This window comes from Sciurus carolinensis, chromosome 5, assembly GCF_902686445.1.
Source record: "Sciurus carolinensis chromosome 5, mSciCar1.2, whole genome shotgun sequence".
Lineage (NCBI taxonomy): Eukaryota > Metazoa > Chordata > Mammalia > Rodentia > Sciuridae > Sciurus > Sciurus carolinensis.
In genome coordinates, this window is record NC_062217.1 from 86432351 (window position 1) to 86451474 (window position 19124).

At 33.4% G+C, this 19124-nt stretch overlaps 1 protein-coding gene across 9 annotated transcripts in view; it reads right to left on the reverse strand.

Annotated features, from left to right (window-relative positions):
- Zmym2 (zinc finger MYM-type containing 2) overlaps positions 1–19124 on the reverse strand; it is a 91545-nt gene that overhangs the window by 4429 nt on the left and 67992 nt on the right. For all 9 annotated transcript variants that reach the window (XM_047553024.1, XM_047553022.1, XM_047553025.1 and 6 more), the window contains 7 exons: positions 15212–15341; positions 14464–14579; positions 13678–13849; positions 11659–11784; positions 10772–10866; positions 9325–9493; positions 8620–8771 (listed from right to left, as the gene is read on the reverse strand). In XM_047553024.1, coding sequence (XP_047408980.1) covers positions 8620–8771; positions 9325–9493; positions 10772–10866; positions 11659–11784; positions 13678–13849; positions 14464–14579; positions 15212–15341 — 960 coding nt within the window. The remainder of the gene's footprint in view (positions 1–8619; positions 8772–9324; positions 9494–10771; positions 10867–11658; positions 11785–13677; positions 13850–14463; positions 14580–15211; positions 15342–19124) is intronic.

Here is a 19124-nt window from a genome sequence, read left to right on the forward strand (position 1 = left end):
AATCTGTCAAACAAAAAACAGTCTCCGTGTTTATTCTATAATTCATGGAGAAAAATAAAAATTTCAAAGAGTAACTGAGTTAATGATTAAGGGAAAATACTAAGGGGTAAGTATGGGATGAAATGTTACTCTGTGGTTTTTAAAAGCTTTCTTCAAGCCCTGACTTCACTAGGCTAATGTTTTTTACTCCTTATTGTCTCAATATGCTTGACTGTGTGTGGAAAGAATCTATGAGCCAGTATAAATTTGCAAATCTTATACCTTAAGTCTTTTCCTTTTTTCTTTTTCTTTTTTGTACTAGGAACTGAATTCAGGGGCACTTAACCACAGAGCAACATCCCCAGCCCTTTTTATTTTTTTTATTTTGAAACAGGATCTCACTAGGTTGCTTACAGGCTCACTAAATTGCTGAGTCTGGCTTCAAACCTGTGATCTTCCTGAGCCACTGGGATTACAGACATGTGCTACCACACTGGCTCAGACCTTAAATCTTAACAATGACAGTTGTTAAAAAATAATTTAAACACTTAAAATTTGCAAAAATTGGGCTGAGGTTATAGCCCAGGGGTAGAATGCTTGCCTAGCATATGTGAGGCACTAGGCTCAATCCTTAGCGCCACATAAAAATAAATAAAATCAAGGTCTAAAACAATTTTTTTTTAAATCTGCAAAAATCCACTTATAGTGGGATTTAAAAATAATATAAAAAGTAAAGGGTATGCTAACAACAGCTCAAAGATTTTAAGGCATGAATCGGGAGTGTACTATTGTAAAGTTCTTACACTACATGTGAAGTGGTATAATATTATCTGAAGATAGACAATGATTAATCAAAGATGTATATTGTAAACTGCAATCACTAAAAAAGAGATAATTAGGGACTAGAGTTGTGGCTCAGTGGTAGAATGCTTGCCTAGTGTGTGAAGCAGGGGGTTCAATTCTCAGCAGCACATATAAATGTATTAAGAAAATAAAGGTCTATCAATATCTAAAAAATATTTTCAAAGAGAATTATAAATCAATTAAGTACATAAATGGAATAAAAAAAAATTCAAAGGAAAGCAGAAAAAGATGAAAAATCAGAGAAAGAAAACAAAACAGCAAAAGAACAACTGATTTTAACCTGACAGCAGTAATTACATCATCTATAAGGGGTCTAAAGCATGGTTAGCAAACTACAGTTCCTGAGTCATATCCAGTCTCCTGTCTATTTCTGTAAACAAAGAAAGTTTCCTTGGAACAGAGATGCTGGCGTATTTGCATACTTTCCAGGCTCCTTTCCTGCTACACTGAATGGTTACATGCACAACCATGGCCTGTAAAGTCTAAAACATTTATTATCTAGTCTTTCATTAAAAAATGTGTTGGTCCTTGGTCCAAACACACTAATAAAAAGACAGATTTTGTCAAATTAAAGGGGGAGTGGGGAACAAGAAGCTATAAACAAAAATCCGACTTCAAATAAAAAGACACAGATTGAAAAGCAAAAGAGAAAAACTGTACATCACACACACACACACTAATCAAAACCAAGACCAGAGTATCATCATCTGAATTAATCTAATAATGTTACTTCTGTGAGTCAGATTATACTGGTTGGCATAATCCCAAAATTCAGTACGAAAACACAGTAACAAATAACTTTGAAATAGGTTGACAGACATATTGATAAAAGACTTGCAATCAATGGAGTGATGATGCCAAATTCTTTTCTTGCCTTTGATTTGGTCGGAGGGCAGAAATTCTAAAATATCATTTCCTAAACTATTTAAAAACTCAATGCTATGGTTAATAACTGATTAAAATAGAATATTGTGATTCATCCATTTAATGGGACTATAAATTTTTATAAAGTATGGCTCCTAGATTTTTAAAGATGTAGACTTAATTGCATATTATATAAAACAATCATAAAAGTAAAATCTCCAAGTTTAAAACAGCAATTTTTATTCTTTGCTCTTACCATAAAGCAATGCACATAATAAAAAATGAGGGAAATGACACTGAGATAAAATTTTCACCTGTAGCAACAAAGTGAAAATAATTTCTATGCATATTCAGAACGTTAGTAACAACAAGCCAAACCCACTCAGTTCTACTAAAAGTAGTTTTGAAATGAAATGCCAATACTTTTCCTTCTAGAAAGGTTTCCCCAGGCAATATGTTATATATTAAGTGATCTGCTGTCCTTGTTATAGACTGAATATGCTTTATTAGTCATTGCTGTAGCCTAAGAAACAATGCCATATTATTATTTTGCTGCTGTTTTCCATTACAGGCAGTTTTAACTTAAAACACCTCATCCATATATAAATGACTGCCCTGTCACCAAAACCCCTTCAAATCAAATGGGAACCTATGAAGAAAAGAAACTTATGGTTTCAGAAAAAAAAAAAAAAAGCAAAGGAGCAGCTTTCAAGGACAGAAACATATGCCAGGAAAACTCTCTGATAATATAAGCCTGTCTGAAAAGTAGCAATCTTAATAAAATCTTATCTTCAGAATCAGGGATTATATAATTCAGCGGCAGAGTGCGTGCCTAAAATGCACAAGACCCTGGGACTGATCCCCAGCATCACCAAAAAAAAAAAAAAAAGCAAGCAATTATCTTCATTAAAAAATCTTCAATTATAGAATTATTTGAATTAATAAGTATTTTCTTGGCAGGGTGCAGTGGCTCACGCCTATAATCCCAGGAGCTTGGAAGGCTGAGGCAGGAGGATTGAGAGTTCAAAGCCAGCCTCAGTAATTTAGGCTCTAAGCAACTCAGCGAGACTGTCTCTAAATAAAATATTTAAAAGGGGCAAGGGATGTGGCCCAGTGGTAAAGTGCACCTGGGTTCAGATCCTAGAACCAAAAAATAGAAAAGAAAAAGTATCTTCTTTTTAAAATCAAAATTCGTTTGTAAGCTCTTATTTTCTGAAAGATTTCTTTGAAAGAATTAGAGGATCCCTAGATGATTTTGGGATGACTGTATTGAAATACTATTGAGCAATACATGTAAACTATATATAACATTTTGAATATTCTAGTAGCCATGCTAAAGAAATAAAAAATTTTACTTAACCTAAAATATCCAAAATATGTAATTTCAACATAAAAATTAATGGTGTCTTTTATACTCTAAAAAGACTTCTTCACTAACCAGAATTCAAGGTCCCTGTTTCTTTTGGACCAAAATACTTTGTAGGACAAAGAAGCACATTGTTAGATAACTATTATGGAACAGTTACTTGAGAAGCAGAACCAAGGTCCCATAAAACACAGTTAAGACTGTCACTAATATGACAAATATATATGCATGTATTATCAAAGCTGTATTTAAGAGCTAAAGCAAGAAATTTATTGTGTAATTATATACAAATATATATTCATATATATTCCATAAAACAATTATAAAATTTAAATAAAAGCTGGAAATATAAGATATCTAAAATGAAGTTTACTTGGTATATTTAAGACAATCTATTTACAATTCTTTAAAATCCATTTTTAATTAAAAGTTTTCTGAATAAAGTTTCATTTAAAACAATGTAAAAAATACATCATTATTTAGCTACGAATCAGTAATTCTGCATAATAATTTAGGTTTCAATGAAAATATTTCAGCCTTCAGCTGTCTATGTAGGAAAAAAAATCAAGTGTGAACTTCAAAAATATTGAAAACTCAGGGTGGAGTTGTAGCTCAGTAGTAGAGCACTTATTTGCTTAGCAAGTTGAAGGTATTGGGTTTGAATCTCAGCACTTTGAGGAAAACAAATAAATTGAAAACTCAGTCACATGGATAAAGGATGCAGACTAGAAGTATTATTGGAATACAGGCCCTTTGTAATATGAGTCTTACTTACTTCAACCCCCATCACTCCAAAGCTCTCTCCACTCCATATTCTACATTCCAGTCATACTGTGCAGTTCCTGGAAAACTGTGCCCTTGTATGTATTTCTCTTCTTGGGATGGCACTGTCCTTCCTTCATCCTTTCTGTCTAGTAAATTTCTACATATACTTCAAAGCTCAATTTAAAATGTCTTCTAGGGCTGGGTTTGTGGCTCAGTGGTAGCACATGTGAGGCCCTGGTTAGATCCTCAGCACCACATAAAAATAAAATAAAGGTATTGTGCTCACCTACAACTAAATATACATCTTCTACATGGTTACATTTTCTGTATTACACACTTAGATAAAATTAATTCATTCCAAATTCAGCACTACCAATATACCATGAGTATAGTATATTTCAAATATTATTTATCTGTGTATTTCAAATCCTTGAGCAGAGCATATTAAAGTGGTTTTTAAGTCAAACTGCTCACCAGATTCAAAATTTATATAAGGTATATAACTTGGGCAAGCAACATAATTTCCTCATCAGAAAATGGTGATAATGGTAGGTCGTTAGGAGGATTAAATGCCATGTCCCACACTTAGCACAGAGCATGGAAAGCAGTAAATAGTCAATAAATGTAAACCTCATCATGCTACCTCAATCTCCAAAGCCCACTCCAATGTCCAGTTAACAACAGGCATTTTACTAATGTTTGCAGAATTAACCATCAACTTCATCATTGCTACAAAAAAATAAAGCAAAATCCTAAGGCCCTATGGATAAAGTTTAAATTTAGAAATGTTCTATTTTTAGGAGAAATATTTGAAAATTATCCACTTTACATAGAAATTAGATGAATAAGCAACATGAATTTACTATATTCTTTTAAATTTGTAAATAGAGTTCACTCCTCTTAAAAACACACATTCCTACCCATAAAAGACAACGTAAAAAAAAAAAATCAAAAACCTGGCAGAGGGGTATTTTGTGAAAATCATAAGAGCTACCATCTAGAACAAATAAGGAACTCTACAAAATGAAAATGTAAAATAACCCACTAGACAATGTGACAATCACAAATGTAAAAAGATCCCCAATCATTTTGGAAAGCAGTCTGGTGATAACTTTAAAAATTTTTAAATACATTTTTTCTTGTAATTCAATAATATCCTTTTGGGAATCTTATCTAAATCTTCTCTTTTATTTCTAAATAAAAGCACCAGTTCTTTACGATGACTCTACAAGATTTGGAGGGAAGGAGGAAAACTTCTATATCTTTCACCACGTACATAAAAAATATACACATCCAGCTTACAGTGACAGGGCAGGGAAAAAGGAAAAAAGGCATTCACAGCTCCATTTATGATCAATTTGGTACAAAGGAAATATGCTTAGATATGTAAGATAGCATATGAAAAACATGAACTGTTACAGTGGTTATCATAAGATTCTGGGATTTCTAATTTTCTTTCTCTAACATTTCCATATTATATGAACATTTCACAATAAACATTTCTTAAATAAAATCGGGGAAATAAACTATTATGTTTATGAAGAAGGGGAAAAAAGCTACATTCTCCTTTCATATAGTACCTGATAAACTTTCATAATTATGTTTACCTTTTCAATATACAAAATAAGTAGCTACTTACTCCTGTATACATTGACAAGACTTACTCCTTACAACTAAAAATATTAATCCTTCTTTAGAGGTACCTAAGAGAATCATATTTCCTTTTTAATATTTTCGTATTGCTATTGTCAGATATGAACAAAACCAACAAAATATGAGAACAGAAAAACATGCACAATCTTCCAAACTCAGCTTCTTATTTCTGTGTATGTATTTGAAGTAACATTTGCTAGCATTGATTTCTGGAAAGTTTTTTAGAAATCTTTACACTGAGTTTTGAATAATTTAAAAAACTGCCACACAGTCTTTGCAGATGTGTTCAATGAGACTACTTCACAATTTTTTTAAAATTGTAGCTAAACACAAAATTTACCATCTTAACCATTTTAAAGAATATAGTTCAGTAGTAAATCTTTTTTTGAATGAACATTTATTGGTACATGAAGAACCTAAAGGGAAAAAGGCAGGGAGAAGGATTCTAACATATCCTAAATGAAATGAGCCAGAACCAACAGGTCAAGTTTAACAGTGGCCAAATTCATAGAAAGAGAAAATAGAATCTAGGATGCCAGGGTTTGATGGAGAAATGTAGTTTTTTTGTTTAGTGGGTACAAAGTTTCAGTTTTACCAAGATGATAAAGTTCTGGAGAAGGATGGTGGTGATGGCACGGCAGGTGAATGTACTTAATGCCACTGACCAAAATAGTTAAAATGGTAGATTTCATGTTGTACGTATTTTTATCACAGTAACAAAAATCAGTGGGGGGGGAGGGGGCTTTCTAAAGACATAATTCATATCATAATAATTCATTATGCAATCCATTTGGCTCCCACAGTATTTAGAGCTCAAATATTTAAAAACTTCATTCAATAAAAAGCAATCTAGAGATTCAACTTCCCATAATTAGGTTTAGGAAAACATAAACACAACATACCAAAATTTGTGGGATACAGGTAAACTAATTTTAGAGGGATATTTATATCTTTAAATGTTTCCTTAGAAAAGAAAAAAAGTTCTAAAAGTCAATGATCTAAGTTTCCATCTCAGGGTACAGGGTGGGGGGGTCCATGCAAATTAAGAAATTAATAAGGAATAGACACTCAAAAAAAAAAAAGAAAATAAAACAGGTATACTTGTAGCTTAGATAAGCAGTCCAAGCAAACTATAGCCCTAGCCCCACTGGACCCAATCCCACCGACTACCTATTTTTTTGTTTGTTTGTTTTAAAAGCTGTGAGCTAAGATTTTTTTCCCCTCTCACGTTTATAAATGATTATATTTAAAGCAGTTATCAAAATAGCTATATAACACCCTAGAGTTTTGCCTCTTGGTCTACAAAGTCAAAATTATTTATGATCTTTCCTTTAAAAAAAAATTGTTGGAGCTGGGGTTGCAGCTCAGTGGTGGAGCACTTGCCTTGCACATGTGAGGCACTGGGTTTGATCCTCAGCACCACATAAAAACAAAGGTAGTGTGTCCGTCTACAACTAAAAAAAATAATAATAATAGAAAACAAAATTGCCAAAATGACTCAAGAAGAAACAGGAAAAACTAAATAGCTCTAGTTCAGCTAAAGGAATTGATTTAGTAATTTAAAAACACCCTCCCACAAAAATCAATCAACCTCGGGCACATATGGCTTCACTAAAGAATTTTATAAACATTTAAGAAGAAATAATATCAATGGCTCAGATGTCTTGAAATTTATAATATCTTGGATTTTACAAAGAAAATACAGGGCATATACATAATTATGATATTCCTAGAGTGATCTGGGTTAGCACCCTGTACTTCTTGGAAACATTAACAATTCTATAGTGAATTCTACAGTTAATATTATTTGGATAAAAATAACACTAAATTTAACAAATGAAGACTACAACATCTTCACAGCTCAAACCAGGTTTTATCACCAAACTCATTTTCATAAAAAGAAGTAAAATTTCTGGTTTTCAGAGCTGTTGTGAACCTATGAACCTACATTACCATCAAAACATGAAGCTCACAGCACATGAGCTCAAAGGAGAATAAGATAAAGCCTACTATATTTCTTTTAGGTTGTTACTGCAAAATGTGTTATAGCCCTTGAATACCCAATCATTTATAGTCATGCATTACTTTCCCATCACTACTTATAAAATCTTAGGTAAATTTCTATCCCAAAAAGAATATTAGTAAAATTACAAATTAAGACAATTTTATTCAGCAACTTATTTCAGTATCTAATATCTATTAGCAGCATAACATTGTTTTAGACCTAAAGATATCTACCCTGTCATCTATCACATTTCAAAATACAAAGGATGTAAAGCTGGAGATTTTTTCTGACCTCTGGGCTAAACCTGTAGAATTTGTTCAGAGCTAGAGGTCATTATTTCAAACTGATCTTTGTGTTTATTGTGAGAAACAGACTCAGATTCAGACATGTGGATAGTTTACTTCAAACCCCTAAAAGATTGTTCCTTTTTATGAGATGATCCCAAAGAATTACCTATCAGGAGCATATAATGAAACAGACCTTCTGTACACAGAGTTAAGACATTATTCTGTGCACATGTAGATCAGTATGGGTCTATAGCCAGAATTATGAGAACTCATTTATTTGTAAAAGAAGAGATAATGTCATCCCGATTATCATCTATACATTGTGGCAAATATACAACTTTGTGAAACCAGTGTTAAAAAAGATGCATGAGTTTAAGCCTATCCATACCCATTTTTTTCCCATAAATTCTTTTTGGTTTTAGCACACAGTCCTGGAGAACCTGTAAGGTTTTAGGAACATATGTACTGTGTTAGAATACAAACAAAAAAACAGATAGGAAAGTCCTTTATAATATCCTGGTATTTCCAAATAAAAAAATTTCTTTTTTTTCCTTCCTTGTGCTAAGGATTTAACCCAGGACCTCATGCATGCTAGGCAAGTGCTATACCACTGAACTATATCTCTAGTTTTTTTCTTTTTGAACAGCATCTCTCTAATTGCCAAGGCTGGCTCAGTCTCCCAAGTTGCTCAGCTTAAACGCCTATCTTTCTTGGTAAGCCAATAAAAGCTAAAAAAAAAATTCTTAATATTCTGGAAGCATATTCTCTCTCCAAGAACTACCATAGTAACTTTCCTTATTACTATTACATTTGAAAGGAGCCAACAAATTACTAACCTCCTGTATTCCAAGGCAGAGATAATAGATGCTGTCAGGTGCATAATTCTCTCCATTTGGTCGTCTGATCTCATTGACAAAATGGGCTAACCCATAGTTAAGCTCAGCTGTGGTATGAGAGAGCAGATCTTCTTTTAACTTTACTGATTTAGCTAAAAAGAAACAAAAGTTAGTAATTGTTATTAATTCTCACTTAAGGTTAAGAAACTTTGTAAAATTAATTTATTTTTAAAAACTTTCAATTAAAATAAAATGCATTGTTAAAATTGTTTTAAGCTATTTACATTTTTTAAATGAAAACCAAATGTTCAAATAGGATTTAAGAAAAAATAAAATCAAAACACTTACAAGGATGAAACTGGAGAATATCATGGTAAGTGAGATAAGCCAATCTCAAAAAACCAAAGGAAGAATGATATCGCTAATAAGTGGATGATGACACATAATGGGGGTTGGGAAGGGTTAGTGTTGGGGTTGGAGTTGGGTTTAGGGAGGGGGGCAGGAATGGAGGAAGGAAGGACTGTATAGATGGAGGGGAGGGGTGGGAGGGGTGGGGGGGAAGGGAAAAAATGGCAGAATGAATCAAACAACATTACCCTATGTAAATTTATGATTACACAAATGGTATGCCTTTACGCCATGTACAGACAGAGAAACAACATGTATCCCATTTGTTTACAATAAAAAAAAAAAAAAAACACTTACAAGATTTCAGCTCATCTAATACTAGAAGATCTTCATCAAGTTGCCTAGTTTTGACCCAGTGTTTCCAAGCATTTACACCATATGTGTATTTGAAAGGAAAGCTGCATTCTGAATTATCAGAACTATCATCATGAGACTGGTATCCTGATACAGCTTTTCTCTTGGTTCCCTATTAGGAAGTAAAACACATGGCAAATGGTCTTTAGGCTCCATTATTTCATGACTTTACATAAGCCATCTCTCAACAAAGGCAAATTTAAAAGAAATGTATTTATTTGCTTTAGAATTGGCTGAAATTCCTGAATCTGACAATAGGTAGTAACCTGTAACATTTCTTGAAATGGAATTTCAGGAATGTCATATTTTTAAACAAATCACTTTGTATAATAAAATCAAATAAAATAAACATATGACCAACTAATAATTTGGAATAAATGGACTCTAAGTATTAATTAAAGAACTTTTCAATAATTCCACCTTATAGGAAAGGACCATTCGACTTCTTTTCACCTTTTTTCTGTTGCTGGGCATTAAACCCAGGGCCTCATGCATGCCAAGCAAGTGTTCTGTCGTTCAGTTACATTGCCAGTTCCCTCCTTTTTACTTTTTGATGACAATTTTCAGTGCAAAGGTCTTCATTTTGCTTCAGTCCAACTTAATTTTTTGCCCTTTCTTCCTTGTGCATTTCGTGTCTTATCTAAGAACTATGTCTGCTACAAAGTCAAGAAAACTCAGGTCTATGTTTGTCCTCTAAGGGTTTTATATTTTTAGCTCTTACATTTAGGTCTGTGACCCATTTTGAGTTAAATATTGCATATAGGGTCATATAAGAGTTCACTTCACTCTGTGATAAACAAAAACTCCTTTTTCAGTTTTCTCTCTTTTGTGGGAAATTTGTAAAACTCTTCTTTGTTATAGTGTCTTTTGATCGTGCCTCATGTTGTAAGTCAGAAACTTGTTGATTCAAAAATTACCATGTGTTAGTACACTAAGTTTTGGTCTACATGAATGATCAACTCTCCAGCATGTCTTTCTCTATATTAGAATGCTTAAAAGGGGCCACACAAAATGAACTGATTCTCATCCTTGTTGATTAATCTCATCAAAATAGTGAAAAAAAGAGTTCCCTAGAAAATACTATCAATTCTTCTCAAACAGTTCAATTTATTTTGTTAAGCAACTATCTTCTATTTTGAACTTATATCAAAATAAATTTTAAAAGAAAATCTAAGTAGTCATAATATCTTTTTCTTCTTGTATGATACCAACTAAGTCTAAGACATTTTTAGCACTTAGAAATAAATTCCTTAGTCTTAAACCTAAAAAACATTATCTTATCATATCACAAGCACACGAAATGATCACTATATCTTACTACTCTGTGCCTATAAAGATATTCCTACATATAGATATTAAGTGAATGCAAGAATGCTATTAAATTTTGTACCTTTTTTTTAGATCGAGGCCTGGGCTGCTCCTCATATTCTTCTCCAAAAACAGGTGGTAATAAAAATTCATTTTCCATATCAAGCTCCTCAGCAGCTAACAATAAATCAGAAAAACTTTTATTTCAAATGCAAATCCACAGGTTTCTGTTACATAAACACAGCCAACAAAGAACCAGAAAATATGAACAAGCATTCACACATGGAGACAACCTGAACTGGGATGGGGAGTAGATGATTTGCTTTACCTAACGTGATTTGTGAGCTGTGATAAATGCTATTCAGATTCTAAAAAATATATATATAATGGACATCAACAGGAATTTTCAAAGATATGTGCAAAATCAGAAAAATTATTACAACCTGAAATTCAATTATAAAATTTAAAAGGTTACAGTGCAAATCTGTTTCAATCTATTAAATCTTCCCCCAATGTTCTATATCTTACTCGATGTGCTCATTAGTCATTCATACATTTAGAAAATAAATCCTGAGAAATGGAACATTTCTTTTACAAGAGACCTGAAAGGAATTTTCCCCCAGAAAGTCAATTTTCAAAAATTCTTAAGTAAAATGTTATTCATATTGTTTAAATTAAACACAGACACACACACTTTATTCTTTGCTCTACCAGACTTTCCATAATTTCAGAGTTTTTTTTTTAAAGCTCAAAGCAATCATTTTTATGTTGCTACAACTCAATTCTATGCCTTATTTTGAAGGCTAATTGTTAAGTTTTATTTGGGTAAAAAAGAAAAGACTGAGGGTAGTGTAGCTTAGTGGTAGAATTCCTAGCATCAAAAAAGAAGACGTACTTATGAGCATTACAGGCAATGACATGAACATTTTTTAAAAATCAATGATTGAACAATCAAAGTATTTTGAGTACCTCTAGGAAAATCTATCTCAATATCCAAATCTGGTTCATATGGTACATCAGGCAGATTGGACTGTGTCTCCGAGTCAGAGCTCTTCATGAGATCTGAATCAATTATATCAGTTTCAATAATTACACCTGTAATTAATCCAGAATTTTATTAGAAATAAAAATAGAAAACCCCAACAGTGTATTTAATCTGCAAAAAAGGAAGTCATTTAATTATAAATGCAATACAAGAATACTTAAAAGGAAAAGGCATATGGCTATTTTAACAAACAAACTTCAAAAAAAAAAATCCTGGGCTGGGGAGATAGCTCAGATGGTAGAGTGCTCGCCTTGCAACCACAAGGCCCTGGGTTCAATCCCCAGCACCGCAAAAAAAAAAAAAAAAAGAAAAAAAAATCCTAAATCCATAAAAACTTTCAATGTGATAAATTTGATCTGTCCCTTTTCAAAAGTTAATAAGTGTGCTTTGATAGTAAAATAATTCCAATATGTATTGTCACAAATCTCACCAGAAATAAACTAATGAGGGATTAAAAAACTGCAATTTTCAGTCGGGCATGGTGGTGCACACCTGTAATCCCAGCAGTTTGGAAGGCAGAGGCAGGAGAATCACAAAATCAAAGCCAGTCAATTTAGCAAGGCCCTAGGCACCCCTGGGTTCAATTCCTGGTACATGGGCACACACATGCACACACACACACACACAACACAAACCCTGCAATTTTCAGATATTCTTCTTCAATTCAGACCTAGAAAAATCTCCATCATTCCATATACACTTACACACAACTTCTAATGTTTCAATCAGTTGCCTGAAGTTTTTGTGCTATAACCACAGTAATGCACAGAAATGCATTTATCCTGTACATACTAAAGGGTGACTGATGGTGGAGAACAGAAAGATAAACAGACCCATGCACAGAAACTGAAAACAAAAGGTTTCAAAAAACATTTACTCTCTCTATGAAGGTTTCATGTTGACATTCACCACTGCATCCTTTTTTTAAACTGAGGATTGAACCCAGGGCTCTTTACCACTGAACTAAGTCCCCAGTCATTTTTACTTTTTATTTAGAGACAGGGTTTACTGAGTTGCTTAGTGCCTCACCATTGCTGAGGCTGGCTTTGAATTTGCAATCCTTCTGCCTCAGCCTCCCAAGCTACTGGGGTAACAGGAGTGTGCCACTGCGTCCAGCTCCATTTCATTTATTTGAAAAACAAAAAAATACTGGTAGCAACCCACTAAATTAATCCCATGATTCCTTATCACAGTACTTCAAAAACTACTATAATTACAAAATACTTTCTACATTTCAACTGTTCTCTAAGGTAAAGGGAATTAAGCATCTCATGGGTGAAATAAAATACTGGGTATCACCAGAGGGCTAAAGCTAGGAACAAATATTCCAACAGAACTGCACACAACACACTCACATAGGATGGTGCTTCACCATGTAGCAAGCAGTGTTCTAACAGAAGATAAATTGATTTATTTTAAAACAATGGAAATAATTTTATTAAGAAATCAAAACAAAATTGGGAATAAGAATTTGGATCATTTCTAAAATTTACTAAAAGTTAGTTTTATATCTTTGCTGCTCTATTAACAATCGTGATTTGATTCTAATGGTCAAATCCTGTTACAATTAAAATAGGGAACACAAATCAAGTGCGGTATGTGCTTTTAGTTGCAGCTACTTGTAGGCTGAAGCAGGATTAATTAAGCCCAGGCATTTGAGCCTAATCTGGGCAACATAGCAAGACCCCCATTTCAAAAATATAAAAATAAAAACAGGAGTATAAAAATTCCTGCATTGGAGATTGGGTTTGGCAGAAGAGGGTACCATGCTGGATGTAGAATGGATCTCTTAATATAAAATACATTCTTGTTATGTTTTCCTTACTCCTATATCAAGTTGAAGTACAGTAAAACACCATGCTAAGTATTATAGTAATTATAATACTTGTTGAAAAAAAAATTTACAAAACCAATGAGCCACCTATTTACATATTGTAACTCACTGTTGATATTGGATGCCTCTGTTTTCTCCTCATCTTCATTCATCATATCTGACATTGTAAGCAATTCTGTATCAAGAGGATCTGAAGAAACTTTGCTTTTTAGTTCCTCAATTGCAGCAGGAATCTTCTCACTGCTGTCCAATGGAGCAGGCAGAAAAACAGGAACGGGCACCTAATTAACCAAAGCATTTTAGTATTAGGGATTATGAAACAATTTAAAACTTATTTTGCTACATCACCCATTTTAAAATATCATACTGAATAAAAGCTTTCCAAAGAACACATATCAAAACTAAAATGCTATGGTAAGAGGAAAGCCCAAAACAGTTACTTTTTGAAATAAAATTTTGGAGAAAAATAATTTTTTAGGTATTTCTCCTAAAAAATATAGTCCCGCAGGGGACTATACAACAGCCAAGTTTGACCACAGCATTGTAGGCATTACAAGTGATGTGGGATGAAATGTAATGTTATTTTATATGAAACTCTTATGTTCCAGTTTTAAACTTTATGGCTTTACAAATATTCCTTTTGAAAATGAACCCAAATATAAAATACAAATGCACAGAGCAGACACAGGTATCTGTTAAACATCTCTCTTAAGGATGAGTATACACTTGATTAAACACAAAGCATGATCACCACAAAGATTCAACCAAATCTAACTGTTGAAGAAAGGTAAAGAGTTTTATCAGCTTCATTAAACTAGTAATTCCAGCAAAATTACTTTCATACCTGTACCTGATAAAAATCTCAAAACAAAAAAGAGCTTAAAATCTGACTTACAGGAACAGGAACTGTAGTAGGAACAGGAATATTCTGGCTGTACATGTGCATAGGTACTGGGATATACACAGGCACAGGGATAGGCACTGGAACATATTCTGTCTTCCAATTATCATCTAAAAACAATGCATATGTGTAAGAAACAATGTTAACTGGCACTTACAACTGCTCAATGTTAAAATAATTTGATAAAGAGAAATTTATCATTATCCATTTTAAAGAAATTTGTAGTTATTTTAGATTCCTTAAAAACAATGAAACACAAAACAGCAATTGTTTTAACTTAGAGCAAATAATAACTGTTTTGTTTTTAGTTAAGAAAAAAATGCCTTTAAAAACGACATTATCCAGACATTCTAGTATCCTGCCCTTGATTGTTTACTTAATCAAACAATTAAAATGCAGCCTACATTGTAAATTTGATGAAAATACATATTTTAATCATTTCATTTCTTTCTGACAGGAAAGAAATAGTCACCATTATAGACCACAAAGAGATGACTATCTCGGAGGGAACAACACAATTTTAGTAGGTTCAAGAAAATTTTTGTTATGATATTTTTTCACTTTTGACATTGTATCAGATTCAAGGTAATATCCAAAATTAGGTAAGCAAAAATCTAAAGAAAAGGAAATGACCCAAAGATTTATTTTCTCTGTAGCCTATCATTTTGGGGGAAAAAACACATCTTATTCAAGTGAGTAGCATTTAAGTAGAAGGAAGCAAATAGGTCAAAATTTAAATTACCTGTCTGACAAGATTTGGTCTGCATGTGAGGTTTACAGTAAGTAGCTTTTGTCATTGTTAAAGGTTTGCAAAGAACTGCTTTGTTCTTCATCTCTTTGTTTGGTGTTGGAGAAGGGGGTGGTGCTGAACCCTATACAGAAGCAAAGAGAAACATTTCACTCTTGTGAACCCTATACAGAAGCAAAGAGAAACATTTCACTTTTGCCTCTATTTTTCATCACTTCCTGAGTTAATGAATACCTGATTTCTACATCCAAAGGAAAGAACACACAAGAATGAAAGAGAATAACAAAATTATACTAATACTAAATTCATGAGTTTGAATCTGGGAGTATCAATGTCAATCTATCCTAACCACAGCAAAGTTGTAGGAATTATTAATTCCATAAGCCTGTCTCACTTTCAAATGATACCATCAGCAAGCTTTTAGAAAAATATGAAAAGACAACACTCTTTTAAGTACAAAATCACAGTTGTAAACCTATACTGTGAAAATAATTTGACTCTTCAATTTATCTTAAGTGCTTACAGCTATAATGGCTGATATTCTAGCTCCCTCTCCTGGATAAAAAGTTTAAAATATACTAAATTTGAAAAGTAAGAAAAACAATGCAAAGAATTACCACAGGAATTGTGAAACTTTATTTCCTAAAAACTGCAACTTTAGAAATCTATCCTAAACCTATCTGAAAGGTATTCTTTCAGGTGTTTTATACTAGGTTCACTGTGGCATTATTTGCACTGCAAACAAAACCCCAAATAAAATCTGGAAAAAAGCTAACTACCCACAAGGGACTAATGGTATTCTTTTGACCACCTATTGATAAGGAGGGCAAGTAGGTACAGAATACTAATATAGCCAATCCTAATTATCCAGAGTAGTTATGGTCTACATATTTGCCCTGAATGCTGAATTAGTGAATATTGAACTGTTGCTGCAAGGAGGAATGCAGAGTTACAAGAACCATATTTTCATCAATTGCTCAATACTTAACCTTGTTTAAAGATACTTTATTTAATATTTCTTACAAATAATTACATGTAGTATTTCTTTATAACATTTCAATTACGTTGTACCATGTGCTTGATTGTATTATCAACTCACAGTTGTACACACACAATAGATACAATATTCACACTGTACAGCACTTACATACAGCACATACACAATGTACAGCACCTGTATAGTACATACATACCACATAGCACTCACACACAGCAAATATATACTAAATCATATACAGTAAATACAATAATGTGAACACATACCATATACTATACAGTAATGCAAATAAAGGCCTGAAATAATACATGACACAAAGATTAAGCATTTGAAGTCTTATAAAAATCATTAAATATTATTACATGGGTGAAGTCACAAGATGGATGATGAGGCAGTGCACTGTGTACTAAACTGTCTGACTGCAGTGTGCCCATGGAGAGAGGTTAGTGGAACTAGGTCTTACGACTTTATGATACTGTCAGAGATTCTCCCAAATAGTGTCAGCCTTCTTTGCTTAGTATATTTACCTCAATTCTTTTACTTGTCTTGCTATTAAGGCACGTATACACTGGTGCTTAAATTTTAGGCTGTATTCAAGCACATAATCTAATTTTTCCAGGCCACTGGCCATTTTTTCCGAGACAGAAGTCATACCAGTACCATCTTCCTTCATACTGACCAAGCCTTCTCCACTCATTTGCTGTGCAATACACATTATGTTCTTAATACTATTATTCATGCTTTATGTAACATCTTCAAAGCCTTTGAAATTTTTTCAGTCTGGGTAAACATCTTCCAAACAACTAATTAATAGCAGTCTGTTTGATGCTATCTCAAGTTGTGTCAACATGATCAGTAAGTTCCACAGAGTGACTAACTTCCAGTTGTCCATCATGGTGGTATCCTTGTTGCCATCAAGAGCCTTGCAAACTCTCACACAATGCACCTAAAGAGCTTTTAGTATACTCTGATCGAGTGGTTGTGAGGGACTGTGTTTGGGGGCATAAAAAGACTGCTACAATGGGATGGACATTTTTTTGAGTTTTTCACAGCAACTGACTAAGGCATTATCCAACAATAAAATTATGAAGGCAAAGTTTCCACCCTAAGACAGTGTTCAACTTCTAGAGTGAAGCAGTTGTGGAACCAATCGCAGAATATTTCAGACACCATCCATGCCTTTTCCTTCCACTTCCATTTGATAACATATAGCTCAGATTTTCCTCTTGAAGTGTTCATGGATTTTAACCTCCGTACATCATTAGGGGTTTGCACTTAAAAAGTTGTTCTTGGCATTGGTGCAAAATGGCAAGGTTGTACAAACTGAATTATTTAAAGTCAAGGGTTTTGAAGACTATTTTCAGGCCAACAACCTCGTAAATATAAACAAGCCAGTCTCATTAGTATTGAAAACTAGTTCTTCCAACATAACCCTTTTATCCTGTATAATAGGTATTCTTCCACATAGTGTACTGATCTGGAGAATCCACCTCATCTTCAAGTTCAAAACTCTTTCACATCATATCACCTTAAAACATACAAGCCAGCCAGGACTACTTGAGAAGGGTTTAACAATTTCCTAGTCCTGCTTAACATGTTGTAAGCTGAAAGCCTCACAACAAAGCTGTTCTCTATGCTTTTTAAAATGTGTCATTATCTTATAAATCCACAAATTTTGTTGCAATAGATGTTACTTCAGCTTTTGGAGTGATTGGCAAATTTTTATCTTCCTTTCTCTAGTTTTACTGTTGATTCATTAATACTGAATTCATATCAACAGCATTGACTCAATGATACTTATCTAATACACATATTTTCCCCATAATGGACATTACAGTTTTCTTGTACTCAGGGATACTAGATACTTGATACTTCTGCATCATATTTGTGGGCCCTTGTAAATAGCAAATTTATCAACAAAAAGCACCAAAAACTAAAGCATTAATAAAATTGTAAAAAGGACATTTGTTCACAAATTGAGAGTTGAAATGGAAAGGCACAGCACTGTATTGATCTACCTCAACTGGAATACATGTAATCAGGTGACTCAAAATTTTTCTGCAAGTGTCAAAGTGTCCATTATTGATTTAGGATTACAAGCAAATTCTGGTAAATAGACATTCACAAATACAGAATCACAAATAATGAAGATTGATCATACTTAAAATTTTTTATCTGTGATTTCTTTTCTTCCAACCCCTCCCTGTTGAGGGTTTTTGTTTCTGCTACTGGGAATTGAAGCCAGGGGCGATTAACCATTGAGGCACATCCTCAGTTCTTTTTATTTTTTTGAGACAGAGTCTCGCTAAGCTGCTTAGGGACTTGCTAAGTTGTTGAGGTTAGCCTCCAATTTGTGATCCTCCTGGCTCCTCCAGAGTCACTGCAATTATAGACATGCACCATCATGCCTCACTGTAAGTTTTTTTTTTTTTTTTTTAAAGATATGGAAGAATGTAAACCATTTATAGTAGGTAACTCAATAGTTACAAGTAATATATATATGGACAAGGAGGTTGGCACAAAAATGAACTTAATGCCAGATTCATCAAGATTTCAAATCTCATACTAATCAGCTCTAAGAGACAGAGACTGAACGAGGAGCTAGGAAACTTGGTGCTAACATCACAGCTGTGGTGACCTCAGGACATTCAACCTCCTGTGCCTTGATCTCCTTGATTTTATAATTGAGAGGAAAATCTTAGCAAAAGTACTTACCAGGCATTGGGTAATGTTTGGTCTGAATGGAAAATACTCTGATATCCCCCACTTAATAACAGGGAAGTCCCAAATCACAGATGTCCTACAACTGCTCAATGTTCCACCCCTTGCCATTCTGCAAATATTACCTATTACATATCAATTATCCAGGCCATCTGATGGAAAAATAGACTCCAACCTGTTTTAGAATGT